Source organism: Lagenorhynchus albirostris, chromosome 5, assembly GCF_949774975.1.
Source record: "Lagenorhynchus albirostris chromosome 5, mLagAlb1.1, whole genome shotgun sequence".
In the NCBI taxonomy this organism is placed as follows: domain Eukaryota; kingdom Metazoa; phylum Chordata; class Mammalia; order Artiodactyla; family Delphinidae; genus Lagenorhynchus; species Lagenorhynchus albirostris.
The window spans coordinates 24,317,130-24,336,891 of NC_083099.1; the positions used below are offsets into that span (position 1 = coordinate 24,317,130).

The window sequence follows — 19,762 nt, forward strand, 5'->3', positions numbered from 1 at the left end:
CTCCACCAAAGCAGTTGTTGATTTGGAGAGATTGGAATAAGCTCTTTCAGAACTCTGGAACCTGATCCGACCTTATAACAGCTAGGGGACTGCTGGATAAAGGTAGAGGCTGCTATCCTTGGGTAAGAGAGGACATGTGCAAACCAGCCACCAGCCTCCATTCTTCAGCCCTACTGCACATGTGGGGAAAGCGGCCCACATTCCAGGAATGAGGGCTGAGAACTTTGTCCTACCAAAATGTGGGCCTATGTACTTTGGTAGATTTTGCAATGCCCTGCATAACTGGCACAGATGCTTACCTAGGTTCTGGCCCTCTCAGCTGCAGTTGCTTCCTTTGGCAGCGTCTGTTGGAAGATTTAAAGGGCCAGTATCTTTTGGGGGTTTGCGAGGCCACACATTTTAGAAAATGTTCGTCAGATCACTAGCCGATCACAGAGAAAACATAACAGACGTTTCAGAAACTTCAGCGACCACACACCAACAAGGAATACATACTTTGCCAAAGTAGTTTGGAAAAGTCACAAATTGACAGCCTTCAGCCAGGAAGAAATGGCAATCCCTGAGGAGTGGGAAAAGCAGATTTCTGGAGTTATTACACTTATTTTCAAAGGAATAAAACTTGAAAAAAATCTCACTTACCTGAGTTAAGTAATTAGTCAACTTAAGGAATGTTTGAATTTATCTGTTAAAAACTGAAACTATACATTAAGGTATAATACTACACATTTCAAAAACTGTATAAAACCATACAGTTCAGGATTCATGCCTTTCCTTAAAACCTTTTCAACTCCCTTAATTACTCGGTCTTTCCTGTAAACGGCACCTCCCAGTATTCAACCTCACAAGTTATTAAAGCGAGGTGCGTTTTTATACCTTAATCTAACAAAAAGAAAAATCAATGTGTGTGAGATTATGACAGATTTGTTTCACTCATGCATTACTCTCATATTCTATAATATATTCAAGTTTGCTTTCATCTAAAATTAATGTCTCCAAATACTTATTAAGGAAACCTGTAGTTCCAAACACTGCCCATGCACCGTCTGGAAGGGGCAGCCTAGCTGAGAAGGCATTTAACTGTGTGGCATTAAAAGTGTTAAAACAGTCAATATGCAATATTGATTATAAGAGCAAATATTGCAGGTTTCATCACATTTGAGGAGCTGGAAAATTGTCTTACTCTTTGACTTAGTAATCTCACACTTAGGAGCGAAGGAGATTTGGGGGAAATAACTCAACAGCAGTGCCTCAAAACGTAAACTTTGGAAATAGGGTCATTGCAGATGTAATTATTTAAATTAGGATGAGATCATAATGCAGGATGAGGTGGACTCCTCATCAAATATGACTGGTTTCCTCATATGAAGACTGCCATGTGAAGACAGACACAGGGAGAACACCATGTGAAGAAGGAAAGATTGCTGCAAACTACCAGATCCTCCCAGGCAAAGGAGGATCCCCTTACAGGTTTCAGAGGGAGGACGGCCCTGCTAACACCATGATTTTGGACTATTAGCCTCCAGAACCATGAGACAATACATTGCTATTGTTTTAGTCACCCAATTTGTGACCTTTGTTATGGCAATCCAAGGAAACTAATACGGTGGTCACTTGGTTTTATACCAGGGAGCCATGACCAGACAATAGGGAAAGAACAGTCTCTTCAACAAATAATGCTGAGAAAACTGGACATCCACTTGCAAAAGGAAGAAGTTGGACTCTTACCATATACCACATACAAAAATTAACTTAAAAAATGGATAAAACACTAACTTTAAAACAGAAAACTATAAAACTCTTAGAAGAAAACAGAGGAAATCTTCATTACTGTGGATTTAGCGATGACTTTTTTTTAAATTTATTTTATTTTTGGCTGCGTCGGGTCTTCATTGCTGCCCCGTGGGCTTTCTCTAGTTGCGGCGAGCGGGGGCTACTCTTCGTTGCAGTGTATGGGCTTCTCATTGCCGTGGCTTCTCATTGTGGAGCACGGGCTCTAGGAGCACAGGCTTCAGTAGTTGTGGCTCACGGGCTCAAAGAGTGCAGGCTCAGTAGTTGTGGCTTGCCGGCTTCAGAGCGCAGGCTCAATAGTTGTGGCTCATGGGCCCAGCTGCTCAGCGGCATGTGGCATCCTCCCAGACCAGGGCTCGAACCTGCGTCTCCCACATTGGCAGGCAGATTCCCAACCACTGCGCCACCAGGGAAGCCCCAGCAATGACTTCTTAAATGATATCAAAAATACAGCTAACAGGGACTTCCCTGGCAGTCCAGTGGTTGAGATTTTGCAGGTTCGATCCCTGGTCAGGGAACTAAGATTCCGCATGCTGCACGGCCAAAATAAGATTTTTTTTTTAAAAAAAGAAAAAGTGCAGCTAACAAATGAAAAAAATAGGTAAGTTGAATTTTATCAAAATTAAAAACTTTTGTGCATCAAAGAATACTATCAAGATATTTTCTTCTATTTATGATGAGTAATTTTTCTTTAATTTTCTCAACTATTGGAACTGTCCAAAGTAGAAACTGAGAAGAGCCCTAAATTTAGTACAGAATAATAAGAAATAAAGTCATGCTGAAATTATTTTGACATAACGTATAATTTGCATTTTAAAAATGTCTGAGGGCCTCCCTGGTGGCGCAGTGGTAGAGAGTCCGCCTGCCAATGCAGGGGACACGGGTTCGTGCCCCGGTCCGGGAGGATCCCGCATGCCATGGAGCGGCTGGGCCCGTGAGCCATGGCCGCTGAGCCTGCGCGTCCGGAGCCTGTGCTCCGCAACAGGAGAGGTCACGACAGTGAGAGGCCTGTGTACCGCAAAAAAAAAAAAAAAAAAAGTCTGAAAAATTTTATAGCCATTGATATCTTAAATCTACAGTTAGATGTCTGAAAACTGACTGAAGCATGTAATATGGAAGGTATGTGTCTTGGTATGTTTGGTTTGTAATTTAAGATGGAGGACTAAAACAATAGGAGAGGAACTTCCCTGTGGCACAGTGGTTAAGAATCCACCTACCAGTGCAGGGGACACAGGTTCGAGACCCAGTTCGGGAAGATCCCACATGCTGCGGAGAAGCTAAGCCAATGCGCCACAACTGCTGAGCCTGCGCTCTGGAGCCTGCAAGCCACAACTACTGAGCCCATGTGCCTAGAGCCCGTGCTCCACAACAAGAGAAGCCACCGCAGTGAGAAGCCCGCGCACCGCAACGAAGAGTAGACCCCGCTTGTTGCAACTAGAGAAAGCCTGCGCACAGCAACGAAGACCCAACGCAGCCAAAAATAATTAAATAATAATAATAAATAAATAAATAAATTTATTAAAAAATAACAATAGGAGAATCACTTCTCTGATTTGCAGTAACGATAATCGTGATCGTTTGGATCACTAAAGGAAAAAGACGTACCATATTCATGATGTATGTGAATGCTGTGATCCCATTAATAAAGGTGAAAAACAGAAAGAAAAAAAAGGACACTTTAAAGTAAGTGAAAACTCATAAAATGGGAGAAAATATTTGCAAATCATATATTTGATAAAGAATTAATATCCAGAGAATATAAATAACTCTGACAGCTCAGCAACATCACCAAAGCCTAAACCTAATTCATAAATGGACAAAGGGTTTAAATAATATTCAAGTGGTCAACTAGCACATGAAAAGGTGCTCAATATCATTAGTCATTGGGGAAATGCAAATCAAAACCACAATGAGATACCACTTCACATCTCCCAGGATGGCTATAATTTTTTAAATGTAAACTAACAAGTGTTGGTGAGGATATGGAAAAATTGGAACTCTTACATACTGGTTGCTGGAATGTCAAATGGTGCAGCTGCTGTGGAAAACCATTTGGCAGTTCCTCAGAAACTAAACCTAGGGGACTTCCCTGGTGGCGCAGTGGTAGAGAGTCCGCCTGCCAATGCAGGGGACACGGGTTTGAACCCTGGTCCGGGAAGATCCTACATGCCGCGGAGCAACTAAGCCCATGCGCCACAACTGCTGAGCCCACGTGCTGCAACTACTGAAGCCCATGAGCCTAGAGCCCGTGCTCCGCAACAAGAGAAGACACTGCAATGAGAAGCCCTCGCACCACAGCAAAGAGTAGACCCTGCTCTCCACAACTAGAGAAAGCCCACGTGCAGCAATGAAGACCCAACGCAGCCAAAAATAAATATATAAATAAGAAACTAAACACAGAATTATCATATGACCAAGCAATTCTAATCCTAGGTATATACCCAAAAGAATTGAAAACAGAGACTCAGATATTTGTACAGCAGTGTTTGTAGCAGCATTATTTACAGTAGGAAGAAGGTGGAAACAGCCCAAGTGTTTGGAAATAGTGCTGATGGTTACACAACATTAATGCCACTGTACTGTGTACTTAAAAATGGTTGAAATGGTAAATTTTATGTTACGTATATTTTACCACAATTTAAAAAAGAGAGAGTCGAGGGATAGACAGTGTGTGAAGGCAAGTTATTAAAAGTAATAGACCATGTAAGTAAGCCTAGTAGGAAAGTAAGCCTAGGAGGGGTTGGTAAGAAGGAAAGGGAATGTTTGAGGGATTAAAGGATGCAGTAAGTCTGAAGGGAAGGTATTTAGGGAGTAAGATTGAGAGAACTGAAATAATAGCAAGAAGTATTGACTGATATATTAGAATGTTAGGATTTCTTTTTCTTTTTGGTTAATTTGCCTTATTTATTTATTAGCAAATTGGGATTGCAATATATGTAAAGTTTTTATCCTGATTTTTTTCCCTTTAATATTATACTGTGGGCATTTCCCCGTCATTAACCTATTGTTGTATAGCAAAGGTATAGTATAGCAAAGTGATAGAATTTCGTGGTAGAATGTTTCCAGGTGATAGAGTTGAGGATGTGACCATGGGTGAGGACTGCTTAAAAAGAGTGGGAAATGACAGTCTTGGGAATTGAACGTGGTCAGTCACATAGGAGGAGGCCTGGAGGGAGCACAGAAGGCCAGCCTGGGCTGGATGTTGAAGCTGAGTGGATGGCAGTGGTTGATTTGTAGGAGCCTCAGAGGAAAAACGTTTATTTCAACTCTATTTCTTAGTGCTGTGCTTTTATTGTAGTATTGACCCAGAGTTTGTTGAATTTCTTTTTCTTGGACAAATTTTGGGAAGCCTGGGAAGGTTGCCAGTCAGGGGCTGAACCAGTCCTAAAGTTGAGAGGTTTAAAACAGGCTCAGGGGTTTCCCTGGTGGTGCAGTGGTTAAAAATCAACCTGCCAATGCAGGGGACACAGCTTTGAGCCCTGGTCCGGGAAGATCCCACATGCCACGGAGCAACTAAGCCCATGCGCCACAACTACTGAGCCTGTGCTCTAGACCCCGCGAGCCACAACTACTGAGCCCGCATCCCACAACTACTGAAGCCCACATGCCACAACTATTGAAGCCCACGCACCTAGAGCCCGTGCTCTGCAAAAAGAGAAGCCATCACAATGAGAAGCCCGTGCACCGCAACGAAGACTAGCCCCCGCTTGCTGCAACTAGAGAAAGCCCATGTGTAGCAACAAAGACCCAACGCAGCCAAAAATAAATAAACTTATAAAGAAAAAAAAAACAGGCTCAGGCTACATTTTAGCTGTTCTGTAGGTACAGAAGTTTTTACCTGATTGTGTATATTAAGATAAGTAAAATGAAAAGAGAAAATATTGGCTTCTTTGTCTTGCTTTTAAAATTGTATGAGCAAGTCTTTGAAGGCTTTTCATCAGTTTTGTTTTTGGAAGTGTATACATTGTAATGCTTCAAAAAGAAGATTTTTTGGATAGAATCTGATCTAAAATTTTATACTGTACATCACATAATTGTTACAAAGTGTGTTCAATTTATCAAATCAAAGAGAAGAAGGCATTCAGAAAGCCCCAATTAATTAAATCATATGTTGAAATTACAGTTTGGCTTCTAATTTTGTTTTCTCTTGTGAGAGATCTTTTATATAATATAGTCTCTGATTTATATTGAGTCTCAAAATACTGTTTCCATTTTTCTTAGGAAAACGGGAAAGCATTTCCACAACTTCATTAGTTGGCAAGACCTAAGAGCTATTGAACTTGTAAAATCTTGGAATAGTTCTCTTTTAATGAAGGTAATATTTTTCTTATGTTCGGTGATTTGGTTGTTGCTGTTTTTTCCTGTAAATGTCCTTTAGCCGTAGGCAGAATTGTATCATCGACTGATGATGTCTTAGGACATTAAGCAGAAAATACACACATGCACACTCCCCACCCCAGTGAAATTTAATAGTAGTCACCCAAGAGCGTGCTGGTGGACCGAAGTCCTTAACAGCTGCACATCAGGAACTGATGAGGAGGTTTGGGGTGGACCAGAGGTTCACAAGTTAGTGAGAATTCATTTCCATTCCTGGAGAAATTGAAAAAATACGGACTATGTCCAGAAAAGGTACAGACTATGTCCAGGTTTTATCATCTTTTGCTATAAAAATGGTTAATGGATGTTGAGATAGATAACTGGCTGACTGCCACAAGCTTTCACCATGATGCCTGGCAAATGATGATGCTGATGACTACAGTGACAGCCGTAGTAGCATCTCTCTCTGAAGTGTGAGACTACCGAGTTAAAGAGCGAGACAATTTTCCAGCTCCTCAAATATGTTGAAACCTGCAATATTTGGTCTTACAATCAATATTGCATATTGATTGTTTTAATGCTTCTAATGCCTCACAGTTAAATGCCTTCTCAGTTAGGCTGCCCCTACCAGGTGGTGCATGGGGAGTGTCTGCAGCATCAGTTTTCCTTGATAAGTGTTCGGAGACATTAATTTTATATGAAAACAAACTTGATTACATTATAGAATATGACAGCAATGCACGAGTGAAACAAATCTGCCATAGGCCCACCCACAATGATTTTTTTTGTTAGTTTAATATATAAAAATGCACCTTGCTTTAATAACTTGTGAGGCTGAATACTGAGAGGTGCTGTTCATGGGAAAGATAGAGTAAGAGAGTTGAAAGTGGTTTTAAGGAAATAATGTGATCTTTGAATGATATAATATAAAATTATACTATTTATAATGTGCAGTGTTATACTTTAATATATAATTTTAGTTTTTAATAGGTCAAGTCATTAGATGTTCCTTAAGTTAGTCAGTGAGGTGTTTAATAAAACTTTTATTCCTTTTAAAATAAATTGTGAAAACATTTATTTCTGTAGTATAAGCCCCAGATCTCAAATCGTGATGAAAAACTGACATCAAGCAGAAAACTGAGCATTTAAAGCACTTGTCTACTTGATATTGAACAGGTATATGATATAAGTTTTGGCCTCTCTTAGCAGAGAAATGCACGCAAACAGACTCATGGAGTTTAGCACACAAAATTGCAGAGCTGGTCCTGCCAGTGAAGGAACCCTACCCTATAATCATCCTTTTCCAGATGCTTATGGTCTGTTGACTCAGGTTCTTGGAAATGTTTAGGGAGGATGTGCCAAAGCGGGCACCAAGGTCATGCGTTTAGCCAAGGCTACCCACAGGCAAAGTGGTGAAGTAATTGGGGCGTGGTGGCAATCTCCTGGCACCACAGTTTCCTCCAGTCACGCCAGGCACCCATGCTTCCTCTCACTGTTCCGATTCTTGCCTGTTGGTTGCTAAGGCTTCTCTTTGCTTTCAGCATAAAAGTCCCAACTCCTTACCAGAGTTTGACCCTGTCTCCAGCTCTGACCCCTTCCCAGACCCCTCTCTCCCTGAAGTTGCTAAGGATTAGGCTCCAGCTTTGTCAGCCCTCAAGCCCTTTCTTACCTGAAGGCCCTCGTATCTGCAAGGGGCTCTCTCTGCCACCATGGCTGGATCCTTCTCATCCTTCAGGGCCCAGCCTCACCACCATCTCCTCTGTGGGAGCCCTTCTCTGCCATCCTATTCATAGTAGCACTCCTCACCCCCCCAATCCGATCTCTATTACTGTCCTTTATTTCTTTCACAGCACTCATCAAATTTCAGAGACTCTGAGATGTACATTTCTTAATTGAAGTTTTAATTGAGGTCATTGCAGATTCACATGCAGTTGTAAGAAATAATAGAGATCCCTTACAGGCTTTGCAGTTTCTCCCAGGGGTAACATTTTACAAAACTATAGCATAATGTTACAACCAGGATATTGACATTAATATAAGCCATAGATCTTATTCAGATTTCCCCAGTTTTACTTGTACTCAGTTCCATCTGTAGGTATGTGTATGTGTTTTAGTTTCTGTACAGTTTTTTCCATATGTTCACGTATCTGTCACCGCAAGGATGATGAACAGATGCGGAACTGTTCCATCACTACAAGGATCCCTCCCTCATGTTGCTTTTCATAACCACATCCACCGCTGTCCTGTGTACCTCCCCACCCTCTCCCATCCCTAGCTCCTTGCAACCACTAATCTGTCCTCCATTACACATTTTTCTCATTTCAAAAATGTTATATATGTGGAATCATGCAGCATAAAACATGTTTTTGATTTGCTTTTTTCACTTAGTATGATTCTCTGGAGGATGCAGGTTGTTTATTTTGGGGAGGGGTGGGAATAATAGGAAAAAATGCATAAAGTAGGTAAATTCTCTTTAAATGAATGTTTTGTCCAACATCAGTTTCAGAAATTGAATTGTCCATCTGCATCCTTCTAGTTAGGTAGCAGGATAAGGGTTCATTTTGTTGTGGTTTTTGGGGGTTTCTTTAGTATGACTTACAAACCTTAAAACTCAATGCTAGTTTTCTGTATAAGGCTTTTTTGTTTTCAGCTAAAGGTTTTGCATACGAAAAAGTAAATTGAAAACTGTATGTTTCATCTTCAATCATTAGATAAATATAAATAGTATTAAATAAAATCTCTTATCCCAAATTTTAAGCACTTAATGTGTAGGGGGAGCTTCCCTTCTGAGTTAATACTAACTTGATTAAAAATATATTTCTAATAGAAAAATAGCCTTCTCCCGTGACTCTCTACCTTTACTTCCATAGTTAAAAATAGGTAAAGAGGTAGAAAATAGTTATTTTTAAAAGACTTTTATAAGTACTTGAGCCTCTAGTGTTTGCTAAAGAAGTTCATAGTAGATATGTCACATTTCATAATTTAGAATGCAAATTGTCCTCTTAGGGTGCTTTGCTCGATCTCCTTAAGTGCTGAGAACACTTTATAAGTAGTTAAATAAATTGTTTGCTATTGGGTTTGTTTGCATGTGCATGAAATTTAATATAGAAACATCAAACACCATTAAATGCATTTTCCTAAAATATCTTTTTTTTTTTAAATAGCTCATACACAGCTCCTGCCGAGTGCTGCACTTTTTCACTAGAAGTAAACGATTTTTAGCAGCCAGTTTGTTCACTTTTACAACCCAACATGTTTCTTTGAGATTGGCCTGGATTTTGCAGAACCTGACTGAGGTAAGGAAAGAGTGTGTGTGTGTGTGTGTGTGTGTGTGTGCGTGTGTGCACGCGCACGTGTGTGTGTGTGTGTGTGTGTGTGTGTGTCTAGATTATAGGGATGAAAAAAATGCAAGGAATAAAGATAATAATTTGCTTATTTGAGGGAAAATTAAGTGTCCACCACATTGGGATGGAAGACAAGGAATCCTTACTCAGTTTGTTTTTTTAAAAACTTTTTATTGTGAGTCATGGCACATATAGAAAAGTGAACAAAACAAAAATGTACCACTCAGTGATATTTTGTGGAGCAAATATCTGTGTAACACTACTCGAATCAAGAACTAGAACACTGTGGCACTATGTATTACATTTTCTTTCCACTTTTACAATTTACATGTTTATTCCTTAACACTACACTTTAGCTTTCTTTGCCTGAATATTTTTGAATTTTGTAAATTGAAACATACAGTGCTTATTCTTTTGTGTCTGACTCCTTTTGCTTAACATATTTGTGAAATATGACCAAATTTTATGTAAATCAATTTCCTTATATTTTCATTGCTATTTAGTGTTCAGTATATGATTTTACATAGTTTATCCATTTATCCATTTTGTTCATGTACATTTGAGTTATTTCCAAATGTACATTTTGGGTCATTATGAATAATGCTATGTAAATGCATTTCTGCTGTATCTATACATGGGAATGGAATTTTTAGGGTATGAATGTGTATATATATTTTCACCTTTAGTGGATAATATCAAACATTTTTCCACAGTTTTTGAGAATTTACACACCCCTCATCAGCGAAGGAGGGAATTTATAATTTCATTTACCATCATAATTGATATTATCAGTCTTTTTTTTTTTTTTTTTTTTTTTTTTTGCGGTACGCGGGCCTCTCACTGTTGGGGCCCCTCCCGTTGCGGAGCACAGGGTCCGGACGCGCAGGCTCAGCGGCCATGGCTCACGGGCCTAGCCGCTCCTTGGCATGTGGGATCTTCCCGGACCGGGGCACGAACCCGTGTCCCCTGCATCGGCAGGCGGACTCTCAACCACTGCACTACCAGGGAAGTCCTATAAGTCTTTTTAATTTTAGTCATTTTGGTGGGTAGGTAGTGATATTTCATTGTGGTTTTAGACTGGATAAAAAAGCAAAATCAAACTATATGCCGCCTTATGGGAGACATACTTTAGATTCAAACATACAAATCAGTTAAAAGTAAATGGATGGAATCTATGCAACGGAAACAGACTCACAGACATAGAGAAGACAGGCTTGTGGTTGCCAAGGGGAAGAGGGAGTGGGGAGGGAAGGATTGAGTGGTTGGGATTAGCACATGCAAACTAGTATATATAGGATGGATAAGCAACAAGGTCCTACTGTATGGTGCAGGGAACTATATTCAATATCCTGTAATAAACCATAATGGAAAAGAATAAGAAAGAGAATGTATGTATATGTATATAGAATCACGTGGCTGTAAGGCAGAAATTAACACAACATTGTAAATCAACTATACTTCAATAAAATATTTTTTTAAAAAGCAAGTGAGTGGAAAAGATTTCCATGCAAACAGCAACCACAAGCTAAGTGACTAATATCAGACGAAACAAACTTTAAAAACAAACAAAAAAAATGTTGCTAGAGAAAATAAGGGCATTTTATAAGGAGAAGATGTCCATCCAATATATAACAATTGGGACTTCCCTGGCATTCCAGTGGTTAAGACTCCACACTTCCACTGCAGGGGGCACAGGTTCCATCCCTGGTCAGGGAAGATCCTGCATGCTGAGCTGCGCAACCAAAAAATATATATATGACAATAATGCACATAATAACAGTGCTCGGAAATACAGGAAGCAAGAACTGACAGAACTGAAGGTGTAAATAAACAGTTCACCAGTGGTAGTTAGAACAACTAGAGAGAAGATCAACAAGGAAATAGAAAACTTGAACAGCATAAACCAACTAGACCTAATAGACATTTATGGAAAACTAATAACAGCAGAATATACATCCTTCTTAAGTGCACATGGAACCTGCTCCAGGATAGAACATATGCCACACCATAATACAAGTCTCAATAAATTTAAAAGGACTGAAATTATACAAAGTATTCCTATGACTACAAAGGAATGAAATTAGAAGTAAGTAGCAGAAAGAAATTTGGGAAGTTCAAAAATATGTGGAAATTAAACAAAGCACTTTTAAATAATCAATGGGTAAAAGAAGAAGTATCAAGAGAAATTAGAAAAATTTTGAGATGAATGAAAATGAAAACACAGTATACTAAGATATGATGTAGCAAGAGTAGTCTTTACAGGGAATTTTAGAACAAGACTATATTACATAGAGAGACTACATGAAAACAAATCTAATATTCTTTCTTAAGACACTGGAAAAAGGTGAGCAAACTAAACCCAAAGCAGGCAGAAGGAAAGTAATATAAAGGCTAGAGTGAAAATTGATGAAACAGAGAATAGAAAAACAGTTGAAAAAATCAACAAAACCAAAAGTTGGTTTGAAAAGATTAGCTAGACTGACAACGAGAAAAAAAAAAGAAAGATCCAAATAACTGAAATTATGAATGAAAGAGGGAACATTAATTCCAGCTTCACAGAAGTACAAAGCTCTATTAAGCAATACTATGAACAAGCCTATGCCAAATTAGATAACTTAGATAAAATGGAAAGCTTCCCAGAAATGCACAGACTACCCAAACTGACTCAAGAAGACATATACAAGTGGAATAAATCTTTTGTCCTTTAAAAAAATTAGTACATGTTAATTTTAGAGGAGTTTTAGGTTTACAGAAACATTGAGCAGAAAGTACAGAGTTCCCATATTCCCCCCAACACGGTTTTCCTGTTATTAACATCTTGCATTAATATGCTCCATTTGGTGCAGTTGATGAATCAGCAGTAACACATTATTGTAAAATATTATTAATGTAATATATCTATGATTACAGTGTCATACAAAATAGTTTCATTGACTAAAAATCCCCTGCACTTCATTTATTCATCCCTCTCCTCTTACCCCTGAAACCCTGGCAACCACCGATTTTTTTTTTTAACTGTCTTTATATAGTTTTGCCTTTTCCAGAATGTTGTATAGTTGGAATCATACAGAATGTAGCCTTTTCAGACTGGCTTCTTTCACTTAACAATATGCATTAAAGGTTTCTCCATGTCTTTTTGTGGTTTGATAGCTTATTTCTTTTTACCACTAATTAGTATTTCATTGTGTAGATGTATCACAGTGTGTTTATCCAGTCAGCTATTGAAGGATATCTTATTGCTTCCAGTTTTTGGCAATTATGAATAAAGCTGCTGTAAACATTTGTGTGGAGGTTTTTGTATGAACAAATTTTCACCTCGTTTGGGTAAATACCTAGGTATGTGATTGCTGGATCATATGGTAAGACTATGTTTAGCTTTGTAAGAAACTGCTAAATTGTCTTCCAAAGTGGTTGTACCATTTTGCATTTCTACCAACAATGAATGGGAGTTACTTCACATCCTTGCTAACATTTGATGTCAGTTTTGGATTTTAGCCATTCTGATAGGTGTGACATAGTATCTCATTGGTTTAATTTGCAATTCCCTAATACAGGGGTCCCTAACCACTGGTACTGGTCGGCGGTCTGTTAGGAACGGGATTGCACAGCAGGAGGTGAGTGGTGGGCAAGCGAGCGAAGCCTCATCTGCTGCTCCCCATCGCTCGCATGACCGCCTGAACCACCCCCCCCAGCCGCCGTCCATGGAAAAATTGTCTTCCATGAAACCGGTGTCTGGTGCCAAAAAGGTTGGGGACCCGCTGCTCTAATAGCATATGATGTAGAAATGTGACTCTACTCTCATTTCTTTTCCTTTGCATTGACAAGGACCTCCAGGATATATTGACTAGAAGGGATGACTACAAACATCCTTTTCTCATTCCTGATCTTGGAACAAAAGCTTTCAACATTTCACATTTAGTATAAATTTCTTTAGCTATCCTTTATCAAATTAAGGAAATTCTCTACTTTTCCTAGTTTGCCAAGACATTTTGTTATGACTGGATGTTGACTTTATCAAACACATTTTCTGCGCTTATTATCTAGGTGTGACAACCTGCTTGGCGTTTGTAGGGCATCTTAAATTCATTGTTTGATATCTGTTGTTGATTTGGAAAATTTCTCAGCCATTATCTTCAAATATAAATTTCTGCTGCATTCTGCTTATCTCCTTTCCTTCTGAAAATCTGATTACATGTATGTTAGACCTTTTGACTAAATCCTTTCTGTCTCTCACTCTGTCTTACGTATTTTCTATTCTTTGGTCTCTATGGACTTTATTCAGGATATTTTCTTCTAACCTTTCTTCCAAATCTCTTATCTCTTTGTTTCTAATGTGCTATTATGAAAACCCGTCCATTAAGTTCTTAATTTTTTTAGTTCTAGAATTTCACTTGTTTTCCCCACATAATTAGCATGGTATTTTAAAAGTCCATGGCTATTAATTCCAATATCTATAGCTCCTATGGACTGTCTCTTTCTCCTCCCCCCACCCCCTGCAATGTTCTCTTGTTTCCTTGAATGCCTGGTTACTTAATTGGTTTTTTAAACAATTTTAAGCCACTTTATTGAGGTATGATTATTGGCATACAAATAGCTATGCATATTTAATGCATACAACTTGATGAGTTTGGTGAACCTGGCTACTTGTTTGTATGTATGTGTGTATATATATATACATATATATGTGTGTGTGTGTGTGTGTGTGTGTGTGTGTATATGTGTGTGTATATATATATGAACTAGACATTGTATTTGTGAGCTTGTGTGTAGAAATTACGAGAGCCTTAACATATGTTGCTCTGGATAGGATCTATGTATGCTTCTTCCATTCTTCTATGCACCAGCATTATCTCAATTCAATTTAATGATTGAGATGGTTCAAAGCTGAGTTGGAGTTCCTATAAGAGCCCATCCTTCTAGTTTACCCTTTCTCCGAGGGTAGAGCCGTTAGGAGTCTTAACCCAATGTGCAGAGGATTGCCCTTGGTCCTCCTACCTTAGGAAGCCCTGATACCTACTCTGTGTCCATCTAGCCTCACAAGGGCCTACTACCTATCAATCAGAGGGCCTGGCTCTCAAATATTTTTTTTAATAAATTTATTTATTTTATTTATTTATTTTTGGTTGCATTGGGTCTTTGCTGTGCACGGGCTTTCTCTAGTTGCAGCGAGCAGGGACTACTCTTCGTTGTAGTGCGCGGGCTTCTCATTGTGGTGGCTTCTTGTTGCGGAGCATGCTCTCTAGGCATGCAGACTTCAGTAGTTGTGGCACCCAGGCTCAGTAGTTGTGGCGCACGGGCTTAGTTGCTCCGCGGTATGTGGAATCTTCCCGGACCAGGGCTTGAGCCTGTGTCCCCTGAATTGGCAGGCAGATTCTTAACCACTGCGCCACCAGAGAAGCCCTCAAGTATTTTTTGAATGAGCAAATGAACTTACTACCTGGCATGCATTATTGCTACTTGCTGAAATACAGATTAACCTTTGTCTAATCTGAAACAAATTTTAGAATCACAATTTCTAAATTTAAGAAGAGTTTGAAATCTAATAATATTACTTTAAGTACTCCATATGTAAGTGGTATAGTACTTGACTCTTCAAAATACTAGTTATAAGTAATCTACAAATGACTTCTTTTTTTGGAACTCATGTCATCTGTCTTCTTTTTTTTTTTTTTTTTTTTTTTTTTTGCGATACGCGGGCCTCTCACTGTTGTGGCCTCTCCCACTGCGGAGCGCAGGCTCAGCGGCCATGGCTCACGGGCCCAGCCGCTCCACGGCATGTGGGATCCTCCCGGACCGGGGCATGAACCCGCGTCCCCTGCATCTGCAGGCGGACTCTGAACCACTGCGCCACCAGGGAAGCCCATGTCTTCATTTTATTGATCCTTTCTACTGTTAAAATATGATTCATTCTTAAATGTCTCCATTTGCTGTTTTTTTAAATCTCATTTATTTAGCAAGCTTTATTTTTTTAACATCTTTATTGGAATATAATTGCTTTACAGTGTTGTGTTAGTTTCTACTGTATAACACAGTGAATCAACTATATGCATACGTATATCCCCATATCCCCTCCCTCTTGCCTCTCCCTCCCACTCTCCTTATCCCACCCCTCTAGGTGGTCGCAAAGCACTGAGTTGATCTCCCTGTGCCATGCAGCTGCTTCCCACTAGCTGTCTATTTTACATTTGGTAGTATATATATATGTCATATTCCATTGTATATATGTGCCACATCTTCTTTATCCATTCATCTGTCAATGGACACTTAAGTTGCTTCCATGTCCTGGCTATTGTAAATAGTGCTGCAATGAATATTGGGATGCATGTGTCTTTTTGAATTATGGTTTTCTCTGGGTATATGCCCAGTAGTGGGATTGCTGGGTCATATGGTAATTCTATTTTTAGTTTTTTAAGGATCCTCGATACTGTTCTCCATAGTGGCTTTATCAATTTACATTTCCACCAACAGTGCAAGAGGGTTCCGTTTTCTCCACACCCTCTCCAGCATTTATTGCTTGTAGATGTTTTGATGATGGCCATTCTGACAGGTGTGAGGTGATACCTCATTGTAGTTTTGATTTGCATTTCTCTAATGATTAATGATGTTGAGCATCTTTTCATGTGTTTTTTGGCAGTCTGTATATCTTCTTTGGAGAAATGTCTATTTAGGTCTTCTGCTCATTTTTGGATTGGGTTGTTTTTTTGATATTGAGCTGCTTATATATTTTGGCAATTAATCCTTTGTCAGTTGCTTTGTTTGCAAATATTTTCTCCAGTTTTTTTTTTAACATGTGCTATATGAAAGGAACCCTCCTAGTGCTGGGGTTATAAACGCAATCTAGTTCCTGCTCTTAAGGAGCTTAGGGAAGTAATGATGCTATGAGATAATGGCTATATGAGGTTGCCCGTGTGGTACTGGGTTAGGCACACCCAAGAAATGCTAGTCTTGAAGGACAAATAGGAGTTGAAGAGGTGATCAAATAGAATTTGTGGAATTATTTTCCAGTAAGTTAATGATATCTTTACAAGCATGCCAATTTCTCTATTGGCTAGTTTAAAGAGGTTTTGATTCTTTTGTTTCTTTTGGTAGATTTTTTCTGTGACATTCCAGGTAAGTAATATTTTAGGCTTTAAAGGCCATGAGGATTCTGTCACAAACAGTCTGCCATCGTAGCATGAAAGTAGCCATAAATAATACATAAATAAATGAGCATGGCTGTGTTCCAGTAAAACTTTATTTAAGGACATGGAAATTTGAATTTCATATACTTCTCATCTGTCACAAGGTATTCTTTCTGTTCTTTTAACCACTATAAAATTACAAAAATGTTCTTAACTTGAGGTACAGACAACAGGTTGGATTTGACCTATGAGCCATACTGTGCCATCCCATTTTAGACTTTCTATATTTAGACATATTTGTATATCTAAACTGAAAAAGAGACACACTTTGTTTTTTTCATCACAAAAGTAAACATTCTTGGTGTAAAACTAAAGCCTTTCATACCCTATAGTAATTGCTTAGAACCATTGGGGGTAAATTCTAGAAATTATTTCTCTATGTATATATTAATTTCTATAAAAAATGGGATTATATTGTATTTAGTGGTTGGCACTTAGTCATGCACTTAATAATTTAGCCTTTTGAATTGATTTTGTGCTGTTGTGTTTTCAAGGTGCGAAAGGCAATTGAAGAAGAAAATTGCTGCTTTGGGACTATTGATACCTGGTTGTTACATAAGCTCACAAAAGGTAAAGATGATTTGATAGATCTGTATCTCAAGTAAGTGGAATTTGACTGACAGAAATGACTTATCTGAAAAAAGTGGAAGTTTGAAACTTTTTCCCCCATATCCCAGACATACTGTTTCTTTGGTACCGTAGTTACTTCATATTATACTAAAGCTAGATTAATTTCAGATTTATTCTAAGAGGAGGGTGATTTTAAAATTGTGATGAAACCTCAAACATAAGACCGAGGAACAGTCGTAATTTCGAGAGTGGTAAGACTTGAGTTCAATTCCTAATCTACCACTTTGCAACTATACCTATAGTATAGCTATAGGTAATCACGTTGCTTCTCTGAGCCCCTTTCCACATCTTTAAACTGGGAATCATGATATGGAAATGTGCCTGAAAGTGCTTTTGTAAAGTATAAAATTTCAAAAAGATTTAGTGGGAAATTGCTTTGGAGACTTTGCACTGGAAATACACATTTTGGAATGAATTTGAGGGCAGACAAAGGTTGAGACTATAAACTAGGGATAGGTGTTGATTTATGCTACCTGATCATAAATAAATTGTTTCCAATATAAATTTAGGTTCTGAATTTGCCACAGATTTTTCAAATGCCAGTACAACTGGACTTTTTGATCCATATGAGGTAAAGTTTTTTTCCTTTTGAATTTATTTATTTTATTTATTTTACTTTTGGCTGCATTGGGTCTTCATTGCTGCTCACGGGCTTTCTCTAGTTGTGTCGGGCGGGGGCTACTCTTCGTTGCAGTGTGCGGGCTTCTCATTGCGGTGGCTTCTCTGGTTGTGAAGCGTGGGCTCTAGGCACGTGGGCTCCAGGCACACGCGGGCTTCAGGAGTTGTGCACGTGGGCTCAGTAGTTGTGGCTCGCAGACTCTAGAGCTCAAGCTCAGTAGTTGTGGTGCATTGGCTTAGATGCTCCTGGCATGTGGGATCTTCCCGGACCAGGGCTCAAACCCGTGTCCCCTGCATTGGCAGGTAGATTCTTAACCACTGAGCCACCAGGAAAGCCCCTTCCCTTCTTTTTGAGTCACCAATTTTTCTGTAATTTAGCTTGGATTCTGATGACATGTTTCTGTGCTCAGATGTGTTGGAGTAAGCTCATCACCTCCCTGCTTTCAATCCCGCTCTTTCTGCTGCCTCCCGTGAAGGATACAAGGTAATAATGAAAATCAGGCATAGAAACCAGCAAAATTGTCCCTGAATTCACCTGGCCTGTGTGGGGAAAAGCATCTTATTATACGTTTGAGGTGCTTGTATGTTCATTATGTAACTTTTTGGCCTACGCTAAAAACAATTTGCTGAATTTTAGAATTAATATTTCTAGAGCTATAACTTACTTTTTAACAAATTTTATTTGAAGCCACAATTTTGGATCAGTGGATGAAGAGATATTTGGCGTGCCTATACCAGTAGTGGCCTTGGTAAGTAGAAAACTTGAGGGCTTCTCCTTGTATAGTATAAACTAAATGAATGTATATGAATAGTTAGGATTAGATTTAAGAAACAAAAAAGGTCCTTGCAGAATAAAGTTAAAGTATCTTTTTTCTTTTTAACTTAAAGGGCTCTCAATATAATCAGAAGTGTTCTCCACTTTCTGGAAAAGGGACCCGTGGGCCAGTGTTCTATCATGGAAATATTTTATAACCTTTTCTGACTTCTCTATATATAGTTTTTCAGAAAACTGTGTTAAATTTTTTTTAAATGTTGTATTTTGAGTAATGTGTGGCTTGTATTTAATACTCTGAGATAAAAAACCGTGATGGGGCCAATGCTTAGTTTATATATGACATAGTATAATGATAAACCGTGATAGGGCAATTAAAGTAAAGAAGAAATATATTTACATTTTATAAAATCCTTCATCAGCATCTACTTAGCTGGTAAAGAATTTGTGGATGAGTGAAAAATTAGCTGTTTCTGATTTTTGAGGTTTCTTTCTTGATTATAGAAACTCAGATCTTGCCTTTAATTTCCTGTAACAGCTTAAACAGGAGGTATAGAGCATCTGTCCCTAGATGGACAGTCACTATGGTAGGTGGAGAAATCAAGTGAGGGGAGGGGAATTAAATTCTCAAGTTACAAATTCCTGGAGAGGATCAGTCTTAGTAGGCTCAGGTTTAGATTAAGGTATGGCTAGAAGACATAGATTAGTGAGAAAGCATTCTTCAGATGAGTTTTGGTCCTTAAAATATTGCTGTATATATATCTACATGTAGTTACATTAACCAAATGTGATAGGGAAGTCCCTGGTGGTCTAGTGGTTAGGATTTGGCACTTTCACTGTCATGGCCTGGGTTCAATTCCTGGCTGGGGAGCTGAGATCCTGCAAGCCGTGAGATGTGGGGGAAAAAAAAAGTTATAATTATTTTTAACAAAAATGTATGTTTGGGAAATGTATAGTTTTAACCTACATCTACTTATACACCTATCTCTCTTATTAAAAGAGAAATTTGTGTGGCCAGTTATTTTGACTAATGAATGAAAATGCTTGCAAGTTGCAAATGAACAATCTTAGTTGTTTTTTTCTGGACAAATTTTTTTTTTCTGGACAAATTT

General features: G+C 38.7%; 1 protein-coding gene across 2 annotated transcripts in view; it reads left to right on the forward strand.

The window, feature by feature from the left end:
• The window catches only part of GK5 (glycerol kinase 5), a 73,873-nt gene that overhangs the window by 27,393 nt on the left and 26,718 nt on the right, over positions 1-19,762 (forward strand). For both annotated transcript variants that reach the window (XM_060149159.1, XM_060149160.1), the window contains exons 4-9: positions 6,010-6,103; positions 9,270-9,401; positions 17,125-17,200; positions 17,770-17,831; positions 18,289-18,362; positions 18,567-18,627. In XM_060149159.1, coding sequence (XP_060005142.1) covers positions 6,010-6,103; positions 9,270-9,401; positions 17,125-17,200; positions 17,770-17,831; positions 18,289-18,362; positions 18,567-18,627 — 499 coding nt within the window. The remainder of the gene's footprint in view (positions 1-6,009; positions 6,104-9,269; positions 9,402-17,124; positions 17,201-17,769; positions 17,832-18,288; positions 18,363-18,566; positions 18,628-19,762) is intronic.